The sequence below is a fragment of the Cuculus canorus genome, chromosome 5, assembly GCF_017976375.1.
Source record: "Cuculus canorus isolate bCucCan1 chromosome 5, bCucCan1.pri, whole genome shotgun sequence".
NCBI lineage: Eukaryota > Metazoa > Chordata > Aves > Cuculiformes > Cuculidae > Cuculus > Cuculus canorus.
Window position 1 is genome coordinate 60,947,257 of NC_071405.1, and position 24,611 is coordinate 60,971,867.

Consider the following 24,611-nt stretch of genomic DNA (forward strand, 5'->3'; position numbering starts at 1 on the left):
TTTTCTTTAGTTTTACATTACTTTTATTGTTAACTATACCTAAATCTTCTTAACTAGCACTAAAACTTAAGCCCCACTATATGTTTTAAAATGTTATAAACTTCACTTCTCATATACATGAGAATATATAGTGTCTGCATTATCATTTATTGTTTGTATGCCAGTAATGTACAAAAGTGAAATCCCAAGTGACTGAAATTGATAGCCAGGCTTCTATTAATATTAATAGAGGTAAGATTTACGTATAAAGTAGTACATTAAAAAAGAACCAGCACTACACAATTCCTGGTTAAGCTCCTGAGGGTGTAATTAAGTGTTACAGATAAACTGATCTGAGTCCTTACCGAAAGGTTGACCTTTCCTTCCCCCTTCTAGTCGACACTTACAAATGACAAGCCTCTACTTGCTTCTGCCCCTGTAAAAGCTCCAGTGACTGCGTGGCTGCAGACACACAAGGGAACTTGCTGTGTAGATGCCAGAACATGGAGGACAAAACTCTCTCAGCAGAAAGCTTCCCACTAAATTGAGTTTGCTGTAATGTCAGATCATATCCTGAAGTAAAATTGGTGGTTGTGTGACTTCTGTCTGAGCACACCATCTGTGCAATGGAAGGGAACAGTGTTCTTCGAAAATGTCTCTCCTGCTCTTAGCATGGAGTAATTTTGAAGTCATTGTTGGGAAAACAGAAACAACTTGTTATATCATCATCATAAGGGAACATACTTGCTTCCTCAAAATATTTTCAAAAAATTCTCTAGAAGTTCACAAACTTGACAGTAGGAAATGAGGAAGATATTGTTAAGAAATAAATACAAGATTCCAGTTGTTTTCTTCCATATTATATTGTAAGGATTTGTTTACTTACTTATTACTAAATATACTAAACATTGGCATTGTTCTTAGCTAGTTCAGCTTACTTAGAGCTGATTGCTCCATTGTTTTTTCCTTGGGCATCTACCAGACATTGGTAATGTAATGGGATATTGACAGTCTTTACAACCCTTGTTCTGAATAATGTCTGGTTTTATTAACATGAAAAAGTCTTCTGTTTATCATAGTTTGAAGTGGAACATAAAATGATCAATAATATTTTTCGAAGTGTTGTCACATTTTAGTGATTTTCTATTCTGTTAAGAATAACATATTCTAAAAAGTAGCCTTAACTTTTATTAGTAAAATTATCCCTGAACTATGTTAAAGTATTATCTTGTATATGCATATGATAGCTTTTAGTAATTTTTTATTATATTCTTTTTTCAGATTATAAATTTGATAAATTTACACTTATCATGTAGTTCAGGCAAGATATTCTTTCAGCCTTTTCCCCCTTCTAGTTCTTGTTTCCTGGCTAGCACATGGTGTTGTCACTGAATTTTCAAATAAAGCTTCCAAAGCTTAGCTGGTCATTTATAATTTAAGTTTATTTTACATTTTTGGCTTAGGCTTGTTCCCTAGTACGTTTGTCTACTACCTCATTTATCTACATCGTTCATGTTTTTCACGATAGAATAAGAGGTACCTCCACTTGTTTGTTTACCAGATGTTATATGAAAAGACTTAGAAACAACTATGAAACTACAGGAGCCATTTCAGCTTTTTTTTTCCTGAGGGAAAAGATTAACATGGGAAAAGATCAACACGGAAAAATGTGAATTGTATGCAAGATCAGAAAGAAATCAAAATTAGTTTGGGATTTAAGAAGAGTGTGATCCAAAAGAGCTGAGTAAGAGAAAAGAGAACTAAGAATGGACTGTAACTGAAGAAAAGTTTTGATTCAGAGCATAGCTGAAAGGTTAGAAAAACGAGATAAGAAAACAAACATTGCATTTATTTGCCTGATGCTTGAATATGAATTATGAGTTTAAGATGAGATTTTGGAAAGAGCTTTTAGTGCATGGTTATAAAAAATGTTTGAAAATGAAGCGTATTACAGAAAATGAAGAAATAAGGTTTCATAACAGTTTGCATAAGTGGATCTAGAAACTGGTTGGAGAGAAAAATTATTCTCTCTTTGCAGTCTCTTAAGCTTATAGGTTGGAGATTTGGAAGGACATTGATATTATCAGTAGTAACAGATTACAGGATTTAGAAGGAAGAGTGGGAAAGTCTATGTGCCTGAAAACAGAAAAGTAATTGAAAGTTAACATTATTGAATGCAGTGCTTCTTGAGGCAATATCAGAGACAAAATTGGAGAGGGAAAGAGTAGAAAGAACACTTCACAATTTGGGGGGATCAGATCATCTAAAGAAAAATTGAAACGGAAGTAGCTGGCTAAGAATGGATGAATATATATTCAAAGTGAAAGAGAAAAGTAAGTAGGGATTCTAGTGAAGGAGACAGAATAGTCGGAGAACTTCGAAGTGAAAAGCAGTGGAAGAAGAGACCTTAGGAAGAGATGTCAAGAGCAGAAATAACCTTTAACAGAATGAAAATCAAGAGGTAGAAGTGGTGTGTTGTTAATACTAGACTATAACTTGCTGCTTTTTAATGCGTGGTAAGATTTAAGTTCTGGGTGCACATTGACTGTGCAGACTTGCTGAAACAGAGCTTGAACTCAGATCTTTAGAGGCCTATCTGTGTAGTTAACCATAGATCCAGCTCTTTCTGAGCTGAAGTTTTACAAGACTTCTTGTTCTAATCTGATCCTTTATGTCTGCTCTGGCGGGTAATGTATTGATTTCACCTATCAGAAGTCTCTGTTGATCTGTTTAGGAACGGTGATTTTTTAAAGGCTTATAACTTGTCTGCATGGGGATGGATTTAATGAAAGTGACAGAAATGTTACCACTCGCACCATGCCACTTTCTCTGCCACTCAATCAGATTTCAGTCCTTTTCTTCAAAGCTTAACAGCACTAGAACTGTTCATAGCATGGAAATAAGAGAATTCTTTAACAGCAACAAAACAGCACGTCCTTTTTTTATCCAAACTATGGTGCTAGAATGGTTGGATGCTTTGAATTAAATAGATCAGTAAGCAAATAATGCTCTAAAATAATTCTACTCAAAACATTTCAATGTGCTGAAGTTAAAAGCACTGTAAACAGATTTATAGTGGGAAAGTTATATGTATTTGGCTATATGAACCAAACCAGTGATAACTTTTGTTTTAAGTCGCTAAAGTCTGTTAGAAGTCCTGAGAGGGAGTTTACTGGGACAGTATTTTCAATGAGCTGAACCACTTGCTGTATAGAGTCCTGATTCTGATTAAAAGCAGTTAAATGCTGTTGTTAAACAATCGCTTTTTAAGTTATGAACATTTACAATAAATTAGAAATCTATTCATCTGAAGTCTTTTCGAAGTGGGGTAATATCTAGCATTTAGTGCACTCTCTTTCATTTTAATGCAAAAAATAAGCAGCTTTTACAATTTATTTAATGCTTTGAAAAAGGAAGTTTAAGGAATCCATCCAGTTCATCATTGTTACACAGCCTTTCATCTGTGCAAGTTATGAGGAAGTTAAGAACCAGCTATGAACCTGTCAAGTTATGCTACCAGACAAAAAGTTTACTTCCCAGTTCTTCATAGAAATAAAAGCTAAATATGACATCAGGAAAAATTTACCTCAAGGCACCCTAAGGTATAGATTTACATTACAGTGTGTTAATATCTCTGTGGCAGGTGCATTCCTATATCATGAAGGATGTCTGATTCCTGCAGAGTAAACCTGCTTTACGGACTAATATTTTTTCGTATAGACTTTTCCTGTGCTATTAGAAACTTATTCATTCTGTATTATTTAAAGAATAGTTCTTGATCCTGCTCATGAAAGTCACTGGTTTTTTTTATTGATTACTTAGGAAAAAAAAAGAGACACATTTAAAGTAGAGGGTTATACCTTCAAAAATAGTCTTGTTTTCTCTATTTCAGTCTAAGATAGGTGGTTGCATCTGCTGTTTATGCTCTTTAGCTTTCTCTCAGTATTTCTGTATCCTAGAGGTCCCTTCACCTTCTTGTTAACCCTGTTTTACTCCTGAAAAAGAAATTGAAGAGAGATAAAGAGACTAGTTTTGGTTCCAGACACCACAAGTTTTTCATTGCCTCTTTTCTTACTTAAAAGTTCTAAATAATTCTATTTTTCGTGAACAGCTGATTAGGATCTTTCCAGAGATGTGCATGGTACTGCTCTCTATTGTCAGAAGTTATGTCTCAGTCTGTGACATCCATAGTGGTGGCAGTTAAGAATCTTTTCAACATACTTCTTCAGAATTCAGGAAAAAGAAGGGAACTTTAATTTCCATTTTTTTTCTCCAGAAGTCTGTGCTAAGTATATATATATGAAATGTCAAGGTGATTGATAATAGTGATTTTGCGTGTTTGTTTTTAACTTTATTTTATGGAAGACATCAGAGAGGAATAAGACGTACCTTATGAATGGTAAGGTTGGGTAGTCAGGGAAGGACAGAGGCTTCCCCCTAAATTATCCACACGTAATGGTTAATTTATTCACACGTGTGTGTGGTAGTGATTCTTCCACAATGTGTTCATGTATTATGGGTTAGAGTTTGGTTCAATGCAGCTTTTAGAACAACTTTATATACCACTATTTCTTAACATGTATAGTTATATTTAATTTTTATTTATCTAGCATATTACTAAGAGGTAAAGTGGAATTTTTTATATTGAAAGGATTTCTTAAAAATTGAAACTTTTAAATTTCTGAGTATGTATGACGCATACTAATTTTAGTAAGATGAAGCTTTAGAATGTGGATTTTATTAGCTGAATGTAATGCCATGAAAGTGAAACTTGATTTTCTAAGGGTCTTGATAAATACAAGTAATGTTCTGTACTTACTTCTCAGGAGGAGGTGTCTTTATGCTACACTAACACACGTGTACAAAGTGAACCATTTAAAATATGGTTCTTTTGTGTAACTTAACACTAATATGTAACTTAACACTAACATACTTAACACTAGTGAAATGCGTTTCAAGAATGTTCATTGTTACCTTTTTTTCACTACTGAACAAAGCCCTGAATTTCTGCCCCAGTCTATTGACATCTGCAGGAAGGAGTTCTAATCCTGTCAGGAATACAGATGGAGTAGAAATTACTTAGAAGTGATTATGCCATTTGTGCTATCTAGTACTGATTTTACAGTGAAACTAGACCTGGAGGCCACTCTCCGGAGGAGAGAGCACAATTTGTTTTACTCACCACTGTTAAATCAGCATTATCAAATCTTTTGAGATGTTTCTGTTGTTGTGTACTGGTCTGTCTCAAAGAAATAAAGCCCCACTTGCTGTCTTGACAGCATGTAATAAATTGACTGATGTAGTTCAGTTGAAGAGTTAGAAATGCGTTGAAAATAATGGGGCATAACATTCTAGGGTTAACATTTATTCATAGATGATGCGATTAAATAGAACAGGCATTAACTTCAAGGTCAGTCAGTAAAGTAATAAAAGTGAATATTTTAATTGAATTGTAATTGCTTCCCATGGATACATGCAAGTTAAGTAAAATAGATGTCAGTACTGCAAATTATAGTTCCCTTCCTAATTGATTTCTTGATTCTACATACAGTCATCCAGGCTGTGGACCTTGTTGTTGGTTTATCCACCCATCCGGCTTTCATGGAGGAAAAATCTGGAGGATGTGGTTAAACGGAATATACTAAGAATTTACAGTGCATTGTTTTTCTTTTTAATTTAAGTAGTTTAAAGAATATGAATCAATCTACTCCTTTGTTTAAAGAAAACAATCCCAAATTGAAGTATATATTTATATTAACTGCTTTGTAAGTATGGTTCTAGATATTTTGTTGTACTTAGAGTATCAGTGGACACCCAGCTTCATCTATTCATGCATACCATAAGAGATCTGAGATGGGGATTACTGTTTTTGCAAATTACAGGTTACATTGGTTCTTGATGCCTTTAGTAAATGATCTCTATTCACTCACAATACAGACCTAGTGGAAACTTAAGGAAATAGTATTTTTCAAAAGAAAGACAAGCGCTCCACAAATAGAATTCTGCTGAGAAGCGGAAAAGTTGCTTTGCACTTCCACAGATTTTCATGTATGTGTGGGATATTACTAAAGAGTTTACCCATAGTGTTTACATAGGCAATTTATTTATAGTTTGTATGGTATTTGTATAATAGGTTCTTTTAAATTTTTGGTTTGTGTTAATCTGTTGGAGGAACAGTAATCCTTAATACCAAAGAGAAGTTGTGAAAGAAATAATACGTGTGTCTTGTTCTTTTTCCATTCTCACATGTTTGTAATGCATCTTTTGGTTTAATTTTAAAGGAATCCAATTTGTTTTTATCAAGGAGAGGAGTTGCTTTTCTTAGAAAAGTAATTATGTTAATGAAGAATATTAATGTAAGTGTTTGAAAGGGTACTGTAGTATGGCACTAGTTGTTATTTGTTTATTTTAAGATAAAACACTTGTTTAGCCTAATACCTGTCCTGGTTAATTCAAAGACATAACACAAAACTGGTGTAAGTTGGAAGACATCACCGGAATCATTGAAACTGTTAATGAGGTTAGATATTTCAAAATTATTTCCACGGGCATAAATTATTGTTATCTTATACCTAGCAACACACACTTTTAGTCTGAATAAAGAGCAGTAAATCAATACAAAAAAAAGAGTGGCGAGAGGAAAAAACGCTCACTCCTCTTTCATTTTAATCGTTAAGCAGTTTTTAAAGTGTTCCCCTGGATAGTAAGGAAATTTTTATGTGCTTTAATGAAATATTTAAAAACTGTATTAATGTTTTGAGATCTCATTCACTGTAACTTTTTTTAGCTTCACAGTAATTTAAATATACCAAGACAAATATTATAAAAATTAAAAGGCATATCAGCTATTTGAAGTCAACAATGACTTTTATGTAATAGTGTACCATCCATTTCTGTAACAGCTTTCATCATCAGTGATCTGAAATGCTTTGCAAGGTACATACTTCAGAAATTGCTTCTAAATGGAGTCATTCTGGTGGCAGCTCTTTCATGACTCCCATTGTTGTATAAAGCAGTAAAGTAGCAAAAAATAGACAAGTGTTGCAATTGGTGCAAAACACCCCCAAACCACAATAATTAAGAGTGGTAAAAAATGTAGTCACTGAAAATGTTCCAGTTTTCCCTCACTTTCAGGAGTCATAATTATGTTATTTCTTATTAACTTCATGTATTAAGACCTTTTGACCACTTGTCTCAAATTCAACCAGGATATTATGTGATTGAAGATGATGTCAGCTCTTAAAACAGTGATTCCTGGATGTTTTTTATCTCAGTACTGATTACTGCCAATTATTTAACTTATTTCTGAGAAATGACAATTTAACAGCCATGGTTTGGCAAAATTCAACATCAGAAAGCTAAAGCAGAAACACAGAGGAGCAAGTAAAATGATTTATCAAATGTTAATAGGGCTTTCGTTTTACCAAGAAAAATAAATCAAAATGTAGACATCATATGGCATATTTTGTGTTGGATCAAAAGGTACAACATTAAAGACGCCCTGTAAGCCTGAGTTTTCTTTATATCACTATCCTTTTTAATTCTTTTTTTTCTTTGTGTCACACACAGAAAGTGATTTAGAAATTTTTAATAATAAATTACTATATTTTATAATTTTATATGTATTATTTGTAATAAATATGAATTACTGTCCCATCCAGTAGTTTGCAAAAGCTATAAAAAAACCCTTATATTTTAGTTTAATAGGTATCTAATTTCTGTGCAGTATTCTTATTACCGTAGATCCATAAGTTTACTTCCTAGTTAGTGAAATTTCTGAGAAAGGAAAACAACAGCTTTTAACAGTTGACACACAGTAAAAAGGTAATTTGCCTTAGTTTTCCTCAAACAGGGAAACCAGTTGCCCAGAGGGCATAAGAGAAAATTCTGAATAGGTGTTTTTTTCTTTAGGACAGAAATTATTTTAGATGCAGTGGAACTAATTTCTAAGGAAGATATGCTATATTTTTAAAAAAAAAGAAAAAAGAAAAGTACTTTATAAAAAATATTTTTACACTTCTCAACCCCCACAGGTTTAGATCCCGATAAACATCTAGGAAAAACTCTGGATCAAATGGAGCCTTATCTTTTGGAGGTGAGTATTACTTAAGGGATATTTATACAGGTAGTTGCTTCCAGAAATTAACTGCTAACTCAAGGCTTGTATCTCAAATGTAAGTGTCTGATATGCACTTTCAATATGAAAAACCCTTTCTGGAGGTAGTTCACTAATCGTGCCAGCGTCTTTAAAACAACTTAAAGACAAGACACCTCAGTAATGAGGAAACACTAACCTGTATGTCAAAACAATACAGTATAGTACAATACAAATAGTAGCGTGCAAGTTACTGATTTTCACAGCAAGGAATGGTAATGCCAAAATCATAGGTGATACGAAACTTGGCCACAGATATCTGAAGTTTTCTTACATTTTTTTTACACAGACTGTATAAAGTAGTGTCTTTCAAAAATGGAACGAGAGTTTTATCTCACGGGATGTTCTTAATTCTGTGCAAAGGGGTTTGTAATCCTCAAAGCAGGAAAATGTTTGTAGGCAGAGCTAACAGATTTATTTAAAGAAAAATCATTTCACTAGGGAAATAAAAAAAAGACCAGATTTTGTACACAAGTCTTTGAGTATTAGACAAGAAGATCAAACATCAATCTAAGTTTCATATTAAAAGCTCTGCAAGTGTGTTTGCATATATTATCTGTGACAAAACCAGTTTAACATAGTTCGTTGTCTTCAAGCCTGTTAAAAAAATCCACAATTTGTGTATTTGACTATTAAGAAAGTCTTCCTGTAACTTTTATTAGTGTAAGCTGTCTAAATTTGCTCAAAACATTCTTCTAAAAGTATTTTTTGCTGTTAAACTCAGTAGTTACAGTTCAACCTGACTTTGTAAGTGTTTTTTTCTGGAGCAATTATGGGCATGGAAAACTTGTAGAAGAGAAGGAAAAAGGACACAGAATTTTTTAGTAACTTTTTTCTTTTGCTGCAGAAAGATAATGAGGTTAAATAGGAATTACATCTGGAGTTTAACTTCATTTTTTTAGTCATTTGCATGGCTGGAGAGAAGAGGATAGATAATTGGTATCTAACAAAGCTGAAGAGGAAGAATGACAGTCATACCATTCAAATAGTCTTACTTGAAGAGAGGGCCTCTTGTTAGCTGATGTTTGTTACTTCTGCTTCAGTGCTGGAGAATCTGCCCAGAAACCTTTTCCCTGACATGCTATATAAGCTAATTGATGTGAAAATCCCTTTCATTATCTGTTTTTGTAAGTCTTGCTTCGCTTATATCTTTAGATCATCTCAACTATGGCAACAATTGAAGAATACCAGGGGGGTGCTAAGGAGAGATGTTTTTTATTGTTCGTAAATACTTGTGCTATAAGTATATACAGAGATATACAGTAGGGCTACACAAAAATAAGTATACATTAACTACGTATAAAATACTAGTTAATATTGTGTCATTAGCAAATATTTTATTTCACAGGGTGATAATAAAGGTAGACTTAAAATAGTAAATAGCTGCTAAATCTAAGGACATCTGTAAGATCCAAGAATAGTTAGATGGGGGAGTGGATTTATCATTTCTGAAAAGTATAGATTGGATCCTACAGGAAAAGGAAGGAAGAGGGAAAGGCATCACTGCTTCAAGCATCAGTGAGTTTTTGGATGAGGTGATACAATCTAATTGAACATTGGGCTAACTTTGAATTGGAAGCTATATTAAGATGTTTGTCTGGCTCAGCTAATAAGCCACTGAGAACCAGAGTCCGCAAGGCTGAGCTCACCATTTGTATACGTGTTTAGACTGCTTCCAGGAGCTTGACTGCTAGGTTGACATTGCGCTGCGTGAACCTGCTGGACTGTAGTCTTTTGTTGCAGTCATTGTTTATGTCATAGGCCTGCTCTGACACTGGCATGCTGTGTAGTGCAAGTGAGAAACATTACTGTGGAAAAGCAGTTTTACTGATATGTGAAATGACGTTTTGTTTACGCGTAAGAGATGGCTACTAATCGATAAATTCCCAGAAAGGTTGTTCGGAAGATCTTTGGAGTCACAGGTAATTAATACGTAGTATGAAAAAATACGATAAACATTTAAGTGCTCCTCTTCTAGTTAGTTGGTGCAGATCACTTAAGCAATGTTTCTGTTTGTCATATCTGTTTCTTTAGAATCCTAGTAAGGCGTAGCTAAGGAAGGATAAAACTTTGTAATCATGGAACAATAAACAATTTACTGTGGAACAGATTTAATGGAAGCATAAACTTTACTGTAGTATCAATTCCAGTCTGGTCAGTCCCATTTAGATGAATTAATATTTATGTGGGACTAGTTAAATAAGCCAAAAGGAGGAAGGTACAGCCCTTCCGTTTCCAGAGAGCTTCTGTTACCAGAATTCAGGTGGCAACTTCAGCGGGGCTGCAGAAAGGTAGCTGCTCACCGTAGATGAATTAGTAGTCTTGACTTTCTTTGAAACTGTAGTAGAAAGTATTGCAATTTTATTAATATTAATAGGGTATGATTAAAATAAGGCTTAAGAAATATTCTGCATTTTATTTCATCATCATTCATTTTAAAAAGAAAATAATAAACTAAGAAATCGTAGAATCGTAGAATGGGTTGGGTTGGAAGGGACCTTAAAGATCATCTACTTACAATCCCCCTGCAATGGGCAGGGACACCTCCCACTAGATCAGGCCCCCCAAGGCCCCATCCAACCTGGCCTAGAACAATTCCAGGGATGGGGCATCCACAGTTTCCCTGGGCAACCTGTGCCAGTGCCTCACCACCCTCATAGTGAAGAATTTCTTCCTAACGTCTAATCTAAATCTTCCCCTTTCCAATTTAAAGCCATTCTCCCTCATCCTATCACTACATGCCCGTGTGAAGCATGTCCCTCCCCAGCTTTCTTGTAGGCCCCCTTCAGGGACTGGAAAGCTGCTATAAGGTCTCCCTAAAGCCTTCTCTTCTCCAGGCTGAACAGCCCCGACTCCCTCAGCCTGTCGTCTTAGCAGAGATGTCCCAGCCTTCGCATCATCTTTGTGGCCCACCTCTGGACCCATTACAGCAGTTCCATATCCTTGTGTTGGGGATTCCAGAACTAGATACAATACTCCAGGTGGGGTCTCATGAGAGTGGAGTAGAGGGGCAGAATTACCTCCCTCAATCTGCTGGCCACACTTCCTTTCATGCAGCCCAGGATATGGTTGGCCTTCTGGGCTGTGAGCGCTCATTGCCAGCTCATGTTGAGCTTCTCATCAATCAGCACTGCCAAGTCCTCTGCAGGGCTGCTCTCAATCACATCATCCCCCATTCTGTATTGAAACTGCGGATTGCCCTGACCCAGGCGTAGGACCTTACACTTGTCCTTGTTGAACTTCATGAGGTTCACGCCGTCCCACTTCTCCAGCTTGTCCAGGTCTCTCTGGATGACATTCTGTCCTTCAGGTGTGACAACTGCACTACTCAGCTTGGTGTCATCTGCAAACTTGCTGAGGGTGCACTTGATCTCCTTGTCTGTATCGTCAATGAAAATATTGAACAGCATTGGTCCCAGTACGGATCCCTGAGGGACACCACTTGTCACAGATCATTGACTGTTGACCACTACTGTCTCAATGCAACCATCCAACCAATTTCTTATCCACTGAACATTCCGTGTCAAAGGTTTTACAGAAGTCCAGATAGATTACATCCATCGCTTTTCCCATGTCCACCAATGTGGTCACCCCATCATAGAAAGCCACTAGGTTGATCAGACAGGACTTCCCCTTGGTGAGCCCATGCTGGCTATCTTGAACCACTTCCCTGTTCTCCCTGTGCTGTGGTATAGCTTCTAGGTGGATCTGTCCCATGATATTCCCAGGCTGACAGCTTAGTAGTTCCCAGGGTCATCCTTCTACCCTTTTTAAAAATGGGCCCAATGTTGCCCTTCTTCCAGTGACCAGGGACTTCCCCTGATTGCCATGACTTTTCAAATATCATGGAAGAGTGGCTTGGCGACCACATCAGCCAATTCCCTAAGGGCTCTCAGATGCATCTCATCAGGTCCCATAGACTTATGTATGTACAGGTTACTCAGGTGGTCATGAATGTGATCTTCCTCTACATTGGGAGGGGCTTTACTCCACTGGTGCCTGTCTTGTTGTCCCATTGACCCAGGAGGGGTAGGGGGGGCAGTTGCCAGTAAAGACAGGCAAAAAAGTTGTTGAGTACCTCAGCCTTCTTGTCTGTTGATACAAGATCACCATTTCATTCATCGGTAGAGGGGTACACCTTCTTTAGCCTTCCTTTTCTGGCTGACATACCTATACAAGCCCTTCTTGTTAGCCTTTGCTTCCCTTGACAAGTTCAGCTCCAGCCGCGCCTTGGCCTTCCTGACCCCATCCCTACACAACTGGCCAGCATCCCTATGCTCTTCCCAGGTTCCCTGTCCCTGCTTGCACTGCCTGTGCAGCTCCCTCTTGGTTTTCAGTTTGACCGGCAGATCTTGACTCAGCCACGCTCATCTCTTCCCTTGCTTGATTTCCTACATCTGGGTACTGAGCACGCTTGCACTCTACAGAAGGTACATCCTAAAATATTTACCAGCTCTGTTCTGTTCCCTTGTCCCTAAGGACTGTTTCCCAGGAGGTCCTACTGACTCATTCCTTGAAGAGCTGGATGTTTGCTTTCCTATAATTTGGGGTTCTGACTATACTCAGTTTCTGTTGATGTTAGTGGGAACTGAAAATCTCTTTGCACTTGATATAATTGGTGCCAAGCATGATCTTGAAGCAAATGACACTGAAAATGAGGGTTCCCAGAACAAAGGTAGGAAACAGTGTCGCATCTTTTGAGTATTCAGTGTTAATTGCCAGTGATTGTTCTAGGCACTGATGGTTAAAAGCAGAGCTACCAGTTTCAAAAGTTACTTGTAAATAGTCACGCATTGTATTCACTATGGAAAGGTTACAGTTAGAAAGATTTTTTCTGGTTTTCTGTCGTTCATTTCTTAATAATTTTGTTTAGGGTGTTTTGCAGCGGAAGCTGCAATAGGAATAATAAAATGTTTTGACTAATTGTTTTATAGATTGTCCATTCTTGTTTCACCGACTTTCATTATTCTCACTGCATTTGTCCTATAGAAACTGTGTTGCTATTGTTGACAGATGTTCTCTTTTATGTCAAGAGTGTAATTTTTTAATGAGCACTTGGTTAAAGGTTTCTTCTGCTCCTTTTCTTTATAAGAAAATGTGAAAGGATAAACAAAAAATGTCTATTATACCGAGACATTGAAAAATATCTAGACAATTAAGCGGTTACATAGAGCATTACCAAGGTATTGTTTTCTCAGAGCATTTATATTTTTCTCCAAAATAAAGGCTGAAGAGGAATCAGGCCTAACTGAATTTTAAATTTAAAATGTGGTCTTTGATTTAATGAAAATATTCAAGTTCCATGTATTTCTTCTTTCACTCCTAATTATGAATATTTTTTTTAGCTGAGATGAAGGTGGAAGTTGTAAACACTCTTTGAAGTTTTAAAATGAAGAAAAAATCAAAGATAACTCTAAAATAAAGCAAACTACATTTAGCTGCAACAATAGAAATACAGTATCATTTGTATATATCAAATAGACTTGCTACACAAACATTCTGGTAACCATATAAAAAATTGAACTTACAATGTATAAGTAACTAAGTTTCATGCTTGCCTAAAACCAGACAAACAACAGACTTGGAATTATTTTCTAGCCCCTAGACAAACTTTTTCTGTGTTCTATGTGTTATGGAAAATTGCATTGTTACTTTGATTGCAGAAGCATCATGGGTGGGTTTCTGTTCCTTTAAAGGAAAGCATAGGGGATTAAATAAATATTCCTAATAGTAACATTGGTGTTGGCAATGGTGTTGAGGACTGCAGTTCAGCTTCTCATGAACTACTTGAAGCAGAATGTTAATGTGAAAAAAAATGGGCAGGACTTGGTTTGAAGCAGCTAGTGCTGGGACTTTTTAGAAGGTGATATAATCTGTTGATGAGAACAAAAATTTCTCCTGCAGAAAAAGGGAGAGTGTCCCCATGCTCAGTCATAACATAGGTGCTTGATTACTATCAGTACAGTTTATTAATAAAGGCTTACAGTTAACCATTCAGCAATTGTCTGCTCCTTACTCCAGGAAAAGGACTTTGGTTCCTGCTTCACAGCAGGTCATTCATAAAAGAGGGAATAATTGAGATAGTAATGTGTTTTGAGTGTATTACTTTATGTAGTTATGAGTTTTAGTGGGTTATCCAGAGCTTCAGGAGTATTCTTAAATGTATATGTATATATCTGTATATTGTATTGTATACAGTATTGTATATTGTACAGACTATTGAGGGAGCTGGCGGACATACTTGCCAAGCCCCTTTCCATCATCTTCCAGCGGTCCTGGCTGACTGGGGAAGTTCCACTGGACTGGAGGCTGGCTGATGCTATACCCATCTGCAAGAAGGGTTGCAGGGAGGATCCAGGGAACTACAGGCCTGTCAGTCTGACCTCGGTGCCGGGGAAAGTCATGGAACAGGTCATCTTGAGTGCTATCATAAAGCACATGCAAGAGAACCAGGTGATCAGGCCCAGTCAACATGGGTTTGTGAAAGGCAGATCCTGCCAAACTAACCTGTTCACCTGTGACAAAGTGACTCAACTACTGGATGAGGGAAAGGCTGTGGATGTAGTCTGCTTAGACTTCAGTAAAGCCTTTGACTCAGTTTCTCACAGCATTCTGCTTAGGAAACTGTTAGCCTCTGGCCTGGACAGGCGCACACTCTCCTGGGTGGAAAACTGGTTGGATGTCCAGGCCCAGAGAGTGGTGGTGAATGGCATTAACTCCAGCTGGAGGCTGGTCACAAGTGGTGTCCCCAGGGCTTAATGCTGAGTCCAGCCCTGTTCAATGTCTTTATCAGTAACTTGGATGAGGGGATCAAATGCACCCTTAGTAAGTTTAGTGGATGATGCTAATCTGGGTGGAAGTGCGGATCTGCTGGAGGGTAGGGAGGGATTAAAGGGATCTGAACAGGCTGGACCGCTGGGCTGAGACCAATGGCATGAGGTTTAACAGGGCCAAATGCTGGGTCTTGCACTTGGGGCACAACAACCCTGTGCAGCTACAGACTAGGAGAAGTCTGGCGAGAAAGCTGCCTGGAGGAGAAGGACCTGGGGGTGTTGTTTGACAGCTGACTGAACATGAGCCAGCAGTGTGCCCAGGTGGCCAAGAAGGCCAATGGCAAGGAGGTTATTCTGTCCCTTGTGCTCAGCACTGGTGAGACCGCACCTCAAATACTGTGTTCAGTTCTGGGCCTCTTGCTCCAAGAAGGATGTTGAGGCTCTGCAGCGTGTCCAAAGAAGAGCACCGAAGCTGATGAAGGGGCTGGAGAACAAGTCTTAAGAGGAACAGCTGAGGGAACTAGGGTTGGTTAGCCTTGAGAAGAGGAGGCTGAGGGGAGACCTCATTGCTCTCTACAACTACCTGAAAGAAGGTTGTGGAGAGGTGAGTGCTGGCCTCTTCTCCCAAGTGACAGGGGACAGGATAAGGGGGAATGGCCTCAAGCTCCACCAGGGGAGGTTCAGGGTGGACATCAGAAAAAAAAAATTCACAGAAAGGGTCATTGAGCACTGGAACAGGCTGTGCAGGGAGGTGGTGGAGTCACCGTCCCTGGAGGTATTTAAAAGATGGGTAGATGAGGTGCTCAGGGATATGTTTTAGTGGTTGGTAGGAATGGTTGGACTCCATGGTCCTAGACGTCTTTTCCAACCTAGTGATTCTGTGATTGTATGATCGTTAGAAAGTGTGTTCAGTGCAATTTATAAAGGAAGCCACATGTTACAACCTCTTTAGGTCATGCTTTATCTTTTTGGTTTTAGCTTAGAAAACTCTCATTTGTTCTATTTATTATAATTTTTTGAAAGAATGATTATTTACCAAATATAGAATGCAGTTGTTGAGTCTGTTGCCAAAAATTGTGTTCATTGAATACTACTATATTAAGTGCTACTCAAGTTTCTCACAGATGTGAACTGTCTATGTTAAACATAGACTGTCTATGTTAAACATAGACAGATGCAGGAGTCTGAACAACCTTTCCTGTGTAATGAAGAAGAAGAACTTTGAATTTGTTTGTTTATCTGAATGTGACAGTGCCAATTCTACTTAAAATGCAATATATCAGTGATTTTTAGATCATTGTAATATGCATACAAAGAAATCAAGAATGTTATTTGAATTTTTTTCAGCCTCTTAGTGGGTGTTATAGAATGTGCACACTGAAATTTTAAGAAAAAGATATTTGATAAACTGCTTTAATGTAATACTTATGTATTTTAATTTTCTTTTGTGTTAGCTTTATGAGAAATATGGAGTCCATATTTGCGGAGAAGGTGGAGAATATGAAACATTCACTCTGGACTGCCCTCTGTTTAAGAAGAAAATAGTTATGTAAGGAACAGTTTCTTCCATTTCTTTATGTTGATGCAGTGAGAACGTATTCACATTTAGCTTGAGACAACTTCTGTTGGCAGAGGTAAAACATGTCCTCTAAGTTCACAAACACTCACTTTGTTTAACACTGGTGAAATCCTCTGAAAACCTAAATCAATACTTGACAAGACGAGGCCTTCATAGAGGGCTATAAACTTTTTAGACATTTGCACTTTCGTTTACTTGCTGATTATGGCCTGCAGTAAAACTGGTACCTACACACTGACACTTTTATCCTTTCATGAAGTGCGAACTGCCTGTAATATTTATCTTTCATTACAGCTACATTTGATAAACTGCCACATCAGTAGCCTGTGGGTTCCATTAACTCTGTCTGTGTGTGTGTTTTAAGTTTAGCAGCTTAGAATGATAATGATAAACATTTTTCTTCAATTATTAGAGGATATTTTAATTATAAACTTTGCATGAATCCATCTCATTTACACTGAGTAGTTTATTCCTGTGACATAAATTGCTAAAATCTGTGTAGTGGGATATGGAAAATATTTGTGTCTTGATGTGAGTTTCTTATTAGTCTGTTAAATAGCTAAGCGTACTTGCTCAAGTGAGATGTTTTGACTGCTGTTCCTTTTCTTAGCCAAGTAAACAGACTAGTAATCATGCATTGCTGATACTCAGTCATCCTGAGGAAGGTCAAGGTTATGAAGCATATAGACATGATTTAGGCTTTCACGGCAAAGTTCTGTTTGTTTAATTTTTCTGTAAGACTGGGATCTGTCCATATAAGAAACAGACAACCAAGAGCTGTTAACTCTGTTTATTGTGTGACATTTGGGAGAAGAAAAGCAAAAGATAAACTGGCAAAAGGGATGACAGCTACTTTGGCAGATGTCTACTGACTGTTGCTTGACTGGAAGTTATGTCCTCTGGAGTGAACTGAACAACTAAATAATTTGAACATGGAAGTACCTCCATGCAGGAAAGCTATAGAATTCTTTAGTAGGAAGAAGATTCAGAAAAAAAAAGCGTAGAATCTTTAAACTGGATTCAAGTTCATGGGTGGAATTATGAATGTATGGGCCAGGAGGTGAGACTCGTGGAGAAGATACGCTGAGGAGAACCAGGTTCTAAGTAGAAGCCGTTGGTTGAGAGCCAACCTCCTGACCAGTACAAGTTTTAAAGTTAAGCAAGAATTTGGAATAAAATGTGTATAATGCTTGGGTATGTCATATCACAAATAAAAGAAAAGGCAGAATTTTTCTAAACTTAGTCATTCGTAGTAAGTTTGCTCATTGCCAGATAAATGTGAAGTGGTTCTGGCTCCGCACAAGTGGAAGGTATCCCTGCCAAGGCAGAGGCATTGGAACTAGGTGATCTTTAAGCTCCCTTCCAATCCAAACCATTCTATGATTCTATAATATGTTTTAAATGTATTTGTGACTATCAGTAGTTTAATGACTATTCAGGCAACTAGAAAGAGCTAAAAGGTAACACTAGATGCACAAAAAATACAGGAAAAGACAAATATATAAATCAGTAGGTATTTAATAATAAATATATAGCATAGCCGACTGTTCAACATTTGCTCAACCACATCCGTATATACATTTCTGTAATGGAAACTGAATAGCTACAATGGCATTGTGTGTCTCTGGCTTGATTAGCTCTACTACCTCTGACTTTATGTATGTCATAAAGACATGCTTTTTCGTGTGAAAATGCATTACTTTTTCACAAGGGGCCATTCATGTGAAATATATTACTTTATGAGCTTCTAAGGAAAAATATTTCGTTTCTTTGTCATTTAAATGTACAAGTTTATTCGTTTTGTGGTTTTCATTCTTTCTTTTCATCTACACTGAATCTAAACAGACTTTGCAATCATGCTAACAATTATGCTAGTATGTTTTCCAAATGTTTAGATAACTGTGGTTCTGGTATGCATCCTGATACAGTTTTTGAAGCCTAAGTGGAGTTGTAAAAATGCAAATTAGAGGTTAAAACCTATAGAGGATCTTCAAGGTCCCTAAATTCCTGAACTCCTCTAAGACATCTTCCTAGAAAAAGTTTCTGAGAAAGACATTGAAGATGACTTTTGCCTACCAAAAAGTGTGATGGATTAACGCTAGCTGGATGCTAGGTGCCCACCAAGCTGCTCTTTCTCCCTGTCCTCAGCAAGACAGGGAGAGAAAATAAAATGAAAGTGCTCGTGGGCTGAGATAATGACAGGGTGATGGCTCACCAATTACTGTCATGGGCAAACCAGACTCAGCATGGATTTGATTCAATGTTTTTCTCACTCCTTTTATAGCTGCTGCACACCATTTTTACCATTTTGAAAATGTATTATCCCAGAGGCACCATCAGTGTTTCTTACAGGCTCAGCAGCCCCTCGACTCCTCTCGTGGAGCCCCCCCTGCAGCCTGCTCCCCACTACAAAAACCTTGCCACGTAAACCCAATACCACATGAGAAAATCTGAACCCCCTGCCATTAAAAACACAACTTTGGGACAGTATTGTCACTGGTTGATGTTTTTGTCATGTGAAACTTCTGACAAAATACATTTCTACAGTATATCCTTTGAAAAAGAAGGAAATTTACTGGTTCAGAAAAGAAAAAAAACCTTTGATGTGTTACTTGTTATGGAGAAGTGAGAGTTTCTTTAATGTAAGACTATATGATGAATTTTGATTTTGAATATTAAATTGAATTCTTGCCATTCTTCTTAGTCTGCATTAAAAAATATACCTCACAAAGGAAGTGTGGCAGATTGAGTAAAATATTTGAAATTAAACAAGATGTAGCAGTGAAAGCAAGATCCTATAGTCAAAATATTCAGCTAAGAGTCAGGTGGGTTTTTGTCTGTATTTCCTGGTTAGAGTGTTGTAATCCAGTTGTCGGCTTTCTTATACTCAGTACTTGAGATGTACCAAGCACTTCCTGTCCTTTTTACACTGGTATTTAAAGTGCAATTGATTGACGCCTCTTCACAACATAAAGATATATTTCTCAACTATGTGAATGCCATCTAGTATCTACTCTTTCAATAAAGGCCCATTTGTATTTATGGAATACAGAATAGTTTCTCTCTTTTTTCAGGTAAATTGGCATATTTGAAATATTTGGGAAGTATACTTTTGTATTTCTATACCTAACCATTAGCTCTGTGTTTAGTTTTGCATTGTAAGTTTGGAATTAAAAGCATATCTGTAAACATGATAAGATACTCATATACTGAGAGCACTGTTTGTACTCAGACTTGCTCTAACTTGTGATATTTGTCCTGTGAAAGTGGTGTTGAGTGTTTTAAATTTCCAAGGTCTTCAGTGAGACTTGAGAGAGCAGATGTTTATGATCTCAGAAAGCAGATAATTAGAACAGTTTTTCAATTATTCTTCATTGCTTTCTAAAGTCCTTCCCCAGTTTCTATCATAATCGAACATGAATCACCTTATATAGTCAAGTTTCTACTCAAAATTCAGGTTTTCAGCAAGTAATGGTCTCTATATAATTATCAAGGTCTTTTAAAATTCTATTTCTGATTTTAATCTCTGCTTTTCATGTGATTTTGGTTTGGGGTTCTTTTTATTATTATTTCCTAGGCTTGACATGACATGTAAGTTCAGAACTTTTTTTAATTGTTGACTCGTCATTGGGAACAAATGAAGCTGTTCTGCTTTCCACCCATTTGTTGCATTTATTATTGAACAAGGCTGTAAATTTTATCAATTGGAACCGTGGTATATGTTTGGAGAAGCTGATAGAAAATGAAGCATTTAGGAAAAAAATACTTTCTTTTCTATGTAGTGTAATAATATTTTCAGTACCACATAATCTACCTACTGTGACCCAGCAGTTGAGAAATATGGTGTGTTAAAGTAGATATCTGTTACGGTCCCGTCAAATACCCGTGTGTTAGCTGTATGTCATAGGAATGTACTTCATACCGAGAAAAAATATTTATGATGGCTTGACATTTGTGGTACTTCTTGAGCAACAAATAAGTACTCAAAAATTCCAACGTTATTGAGCAGTTATCATGGGTATCAATGCATCTGTATGGCTGTACTAGTGAATTGGAAAGTGCAGGGATGCAAGCAGAATGGCTACTTCTATTTTGGAGTTATAAATATACATTTATGGTTACTGGGTATTTAAATTCAATGGACACATACATTTAGTAACCCTATTTTTTGTTTTCCTTTCTGTTACAGGTTTTTTTGTTAATTTAGTTTTAATTAGTTCTTGCATCACTGAAAAGTACCATACTTCCCTAAATAGAACTTGAACAGGAAGGCAGAAATTTTTACTGAGAATATCCTCAGACACTGAGGATACCCAGGTACCAAGTGCTGCTGGTATCTGCTTTCTATGTACTCCTATTACTAAAGATTTCCTAAGTTATTTTCTACCAATTCCTGTTAGAATTAGAAGGTGCCATGTTCATTTGAAAAGAATGGCTTTAATCTTAAGGGGCTATTTTAAGATACCGTAAAGGAATAAGTGATATTTTAATCATGATGAACCTGGATAATAATGCTCAAGAATGAATGAATATTTATCAAATTTTAGATAGCTGTGGTTTACCTTAGAAGTTTACTAAAAAAAGAAGTAGAGCTCCTTATGCTAAAGGTATTTGTCAGTATTATACAGTGTAATGATGATTATAGTTTTTTAATTTTAAATCCCAAACCACATTTTATGGAATTTATGTTTATTTCTGTTAATTTTACACTTTCATTAAGTCAGGAGAATCTGGTTAAGACTTCAGCTGTTTCCAGTTTGCATGGGTTTTATGTGGCATTACTAGAGATTGATCTATGTCGTCTTATTGAATACTGTAAAAGTATGACAGGCATTGTGGTTTCAAGAAAATTGTCTGTGTTTCTTTAGTCTTACTTATAACAATTTTCAGATTTTCTTGTACTATGTCTGAGTATCTTTTGTGTTTTGAGTTTCTCACCTTCTGATGTTTGTTTCCTAGAGCTACCTTTTTCTTAAGTAGTAGAACCATGCAGATGGATATAACAGATACTGCCTCTTGTGAATCAGTGCGACAGATTGTGTCTGTAAAAATGAAAACTAAATTTAACTAATTTGAATCAGCACATGGGAAATTTATCTATGTTACCAACACATTTGGCATTAAAAAGTTGTGTCCAGTAATCTTCTATGTTTCTTAGCATGAAATATTGTATATTAATACCTCAAAAACTAATCGCTGGAGCATTAATCAGGAAGAATGGAATTTAAAAAAAATCTCCTAATGATGAAATTAAAATATTACTTTACACAGTCTCTAGAATGTAAAACATAATGTTTAAGCTTTTGTAGACTACAGCTAACTGAATCTCTCAGTATTGGTCTGGAAGTGTAGTTTATTCCTTTTGAAAATTGAAAATTACTGAAGATAATGTGTTGTTCAACAATATGATTTCATGTAGCAAACTATTTTTTGCTTAATTGATAAAAAACTAAATAAGAAATTAATCGATTTTGAATTAGTTACCTTGGAGTCCCTGTTATATGGCTTCTATGTAAAATTATGTACTAATATTTGATACTAATAATTTTGTATTTCAGAGATTCAGCCGCGGTGGTTGTGCATTCAGCTGATGCATTTGCACCTGTGGCCTACCTTCATTTTTTAAAATTACACCTGGAGCAAAAGGCAAGTAGATTGTAAATGTCATCTTCCTTTAAGGCTATATGCATGCTTCCTTCTTTTATGTTGGTTAGTCACAGTTTGGAGTGAAACTACGTATTCTTATGTTGGTGTGCTTTCAAGTAACAATGTACATATTTAGTTGAATTTCAAGACATGCCATAAGGAAAAGCTCAACACAAATGGTCCCTTGTGTCAAATGAATGAATGGAGGTAGTACTACCATGTAGCATTTTTCACCCTGAAACCTCAAGGTGCTCAGCCTGGGTAGTTCCGTTCGAAAGCTGTGCAGCACAGCTAGCCACAAGGTGGAACACAGGTGTGTTAGGAAACTGTGAACAGGGTGGATTTGCTGGGAGGTGGCATCTCTTTTGCTCTTTCCGATGTAATGTGGTTGATTTAAAAGCTTGCTAACTTGCAAGCACTCAAATTTTAAATGTACTGGTTTTGGGTTTATATATTCCATATGAAAGGTACTTCTAATGAATGACTTCAAATCATGTAGAGCAGATTACCTTCATCAAAGATCTTAAGGGAATCATTAGTAGTTTGCTGTCTCCTAGCTTATGATTCCATGGAAACAGCAGAACAGGAATAGGAACTCTAGTGGTTTAAATCTTGCAGACTTTTATAGGAGCAGAGCTAAGAAGGTCGAAACAGAAGTTATTTTCCTTAGTATTTGTCAGCACTTTTCTATTTTTTGTTTCATTATTTTGTGGGAGAAATGATTTTTTTTTCCTCCTGAGCATCTATGAGTGCTAATATTTTGTTGAAGAGCGTACCTTATGACCTCCCTACTAGTGTTGCAGTCATCTTTTTATGTCTTCCTACTTCTTTCTGCACTTTGAAGATCACTGAACCTCTTCTAGGTGTGGGGATTGTTATAAAATGTTATTTTATTGGTATTTTACATTTTATGTCTCTTGAACAACTTTGCATTTCCTGAATTTCTTTCACTAGATCATGCCTTCCCCCCTCCCCTGTCTAAATCTAATTGTTCCAAACAGATAAAATACCTGTACATTTTTCTTCCATAATGGCCTTATTTTTGCCTTAGAAAGAAAACTGTATTTCATCCTGTCAATTCCTAGTTTGGCATTTCTTTCAAAAATAAAACATTAGATATTTGTATGGGAAATGGTGAAAAGGATATAAACTAACTATGTGAAGCAAAACCAAATAGGCTGAATAAAGGAAAATTTGGGAGCGGGGCATATTGGGAAGAGTGATACTAAATTAATATTTATTTAGTGGCACTGACTTTTATTGCTCATGGCAAACTTGATGTTAAAATGCAGCATACATCACTACAATGTGACAGGCTAAGGAAAATGAAAAACACAAAGCTTTACATAAATCACACAAAAATCATATTAAAATGCGTAACATTTTAGATAAGAATCAAGATTTTAGTTTTATCTGTTCAGAAGCTCTTTTCCCTGTCTTATGTAGATGTTTTAGATTTGGTTAAAACCTCACGGTTTCAAGCAGTGTTGTAGTAAATCATGTTTCAAATTCACTGTAGACAAAATTGGGGTAAGGTTTGCAGAGGCTTGCCCTGGATTTTTGAAGATGAACTAATGTCTTGTATTCTTAAAAAGGAAATAGTCTTTTTTTTTTCTGTAGTGGTTGTTTCATAAGGAAAAGCATTAGAAATTTTGCTATAAATTATTTTATATCATGATAAAATAAGGTGGTTTTCAAGAAGTTATGAATATGGAGAATCAGTCAGTCTTTCAGAGCATAACTTGTTACTAAGTTAGCACAATTTAACTACATAATGATAAATAGATGCCTTCAAGATTGATATACTTTTTCTCACTATTTGTTGCTTACAAGTCTTGCAAAAAAATTTAAATATCAGTTAGTAATTCAGCACTTAAAAGCCGATCCTACAATAACAAATGCAGGGAAAAACTACTTTAGAAGAACTCATTTTAGTTTCAGGCTTTCAAAGGATTACCGAAAACTGGGCAAAAAATACTCCATTATGAACGATGTGTAAAAGTAGCCACTTATGTAAGCACTTTATAGAAGCCATTAATAGACTGCACAGTGATGTGTAGCTCTAATTAGTATTATGACATCAATTCTGTTATCATTTCAACGGAGAGATACGCATTTTTAACTTTTATTGTAAATTTGTTTTGTCTTAGTTACATGCTACAGGTGTTAATTTTACAGTCTTTGAATTTAGTTTTATAATCATTATGCAATTATAACTAGAGTACCTTAGTCTCTGCTGTCTTTCCTCTGCTATAATGCATTTTCTTCAGCTAAGTCTCTTCATGTTTAACTACAAAGCCTGCGTAGAAATTTGTTTTAGATTGTTACTGGCAGCAAAATGAGCCCTTGTGCCTGAGGGAAAATAACATTTTACTCTCTGTTCTGGTTTAATACAATACCGTACAACTTCAAGAGTCTTTTTGCATAATAATTGAAGCTTTTTTTTTGATTCACCCTTTTTTCTTTCATTACTAGTGAT

At 36.3% G+C, this 24,611-nt stretch overlaps 1 protein-coding gene across 17 annotated transcripts in view; it reads left to right on the plus strand.

Moving 5' to 3' along the window:
* Positions 1 to 24,611, plus strand: part of DPH6 (diphthamine biosynthesis 6) — a 204,941-nt gene that overhangs the window by 49,253 nt on the left and 131,077 nt on the right. For all 17 annotated transcript variants that reach the window (XM_054068070.1, XM_054068079.1, XM_054068073.1 and 14 more), the window contains 3 exons: positions 8,013 to 8,074; positions 16,362 to 16,456; positions 22,045 to 22,132. In XM_054068070.1, the coding sequence (XP_053924045.1) occupies positions 8,013 to 8,074; positions 16,362 to 16,456; positions 22,045 to 22,132 (245 nt within the window). The remainder of the gene's footprint in view (positions 1 to 8,012; positions 8,075 to 16,361; positions 16,457 to 22,044; positions 22,133 to 24,611) is intronic.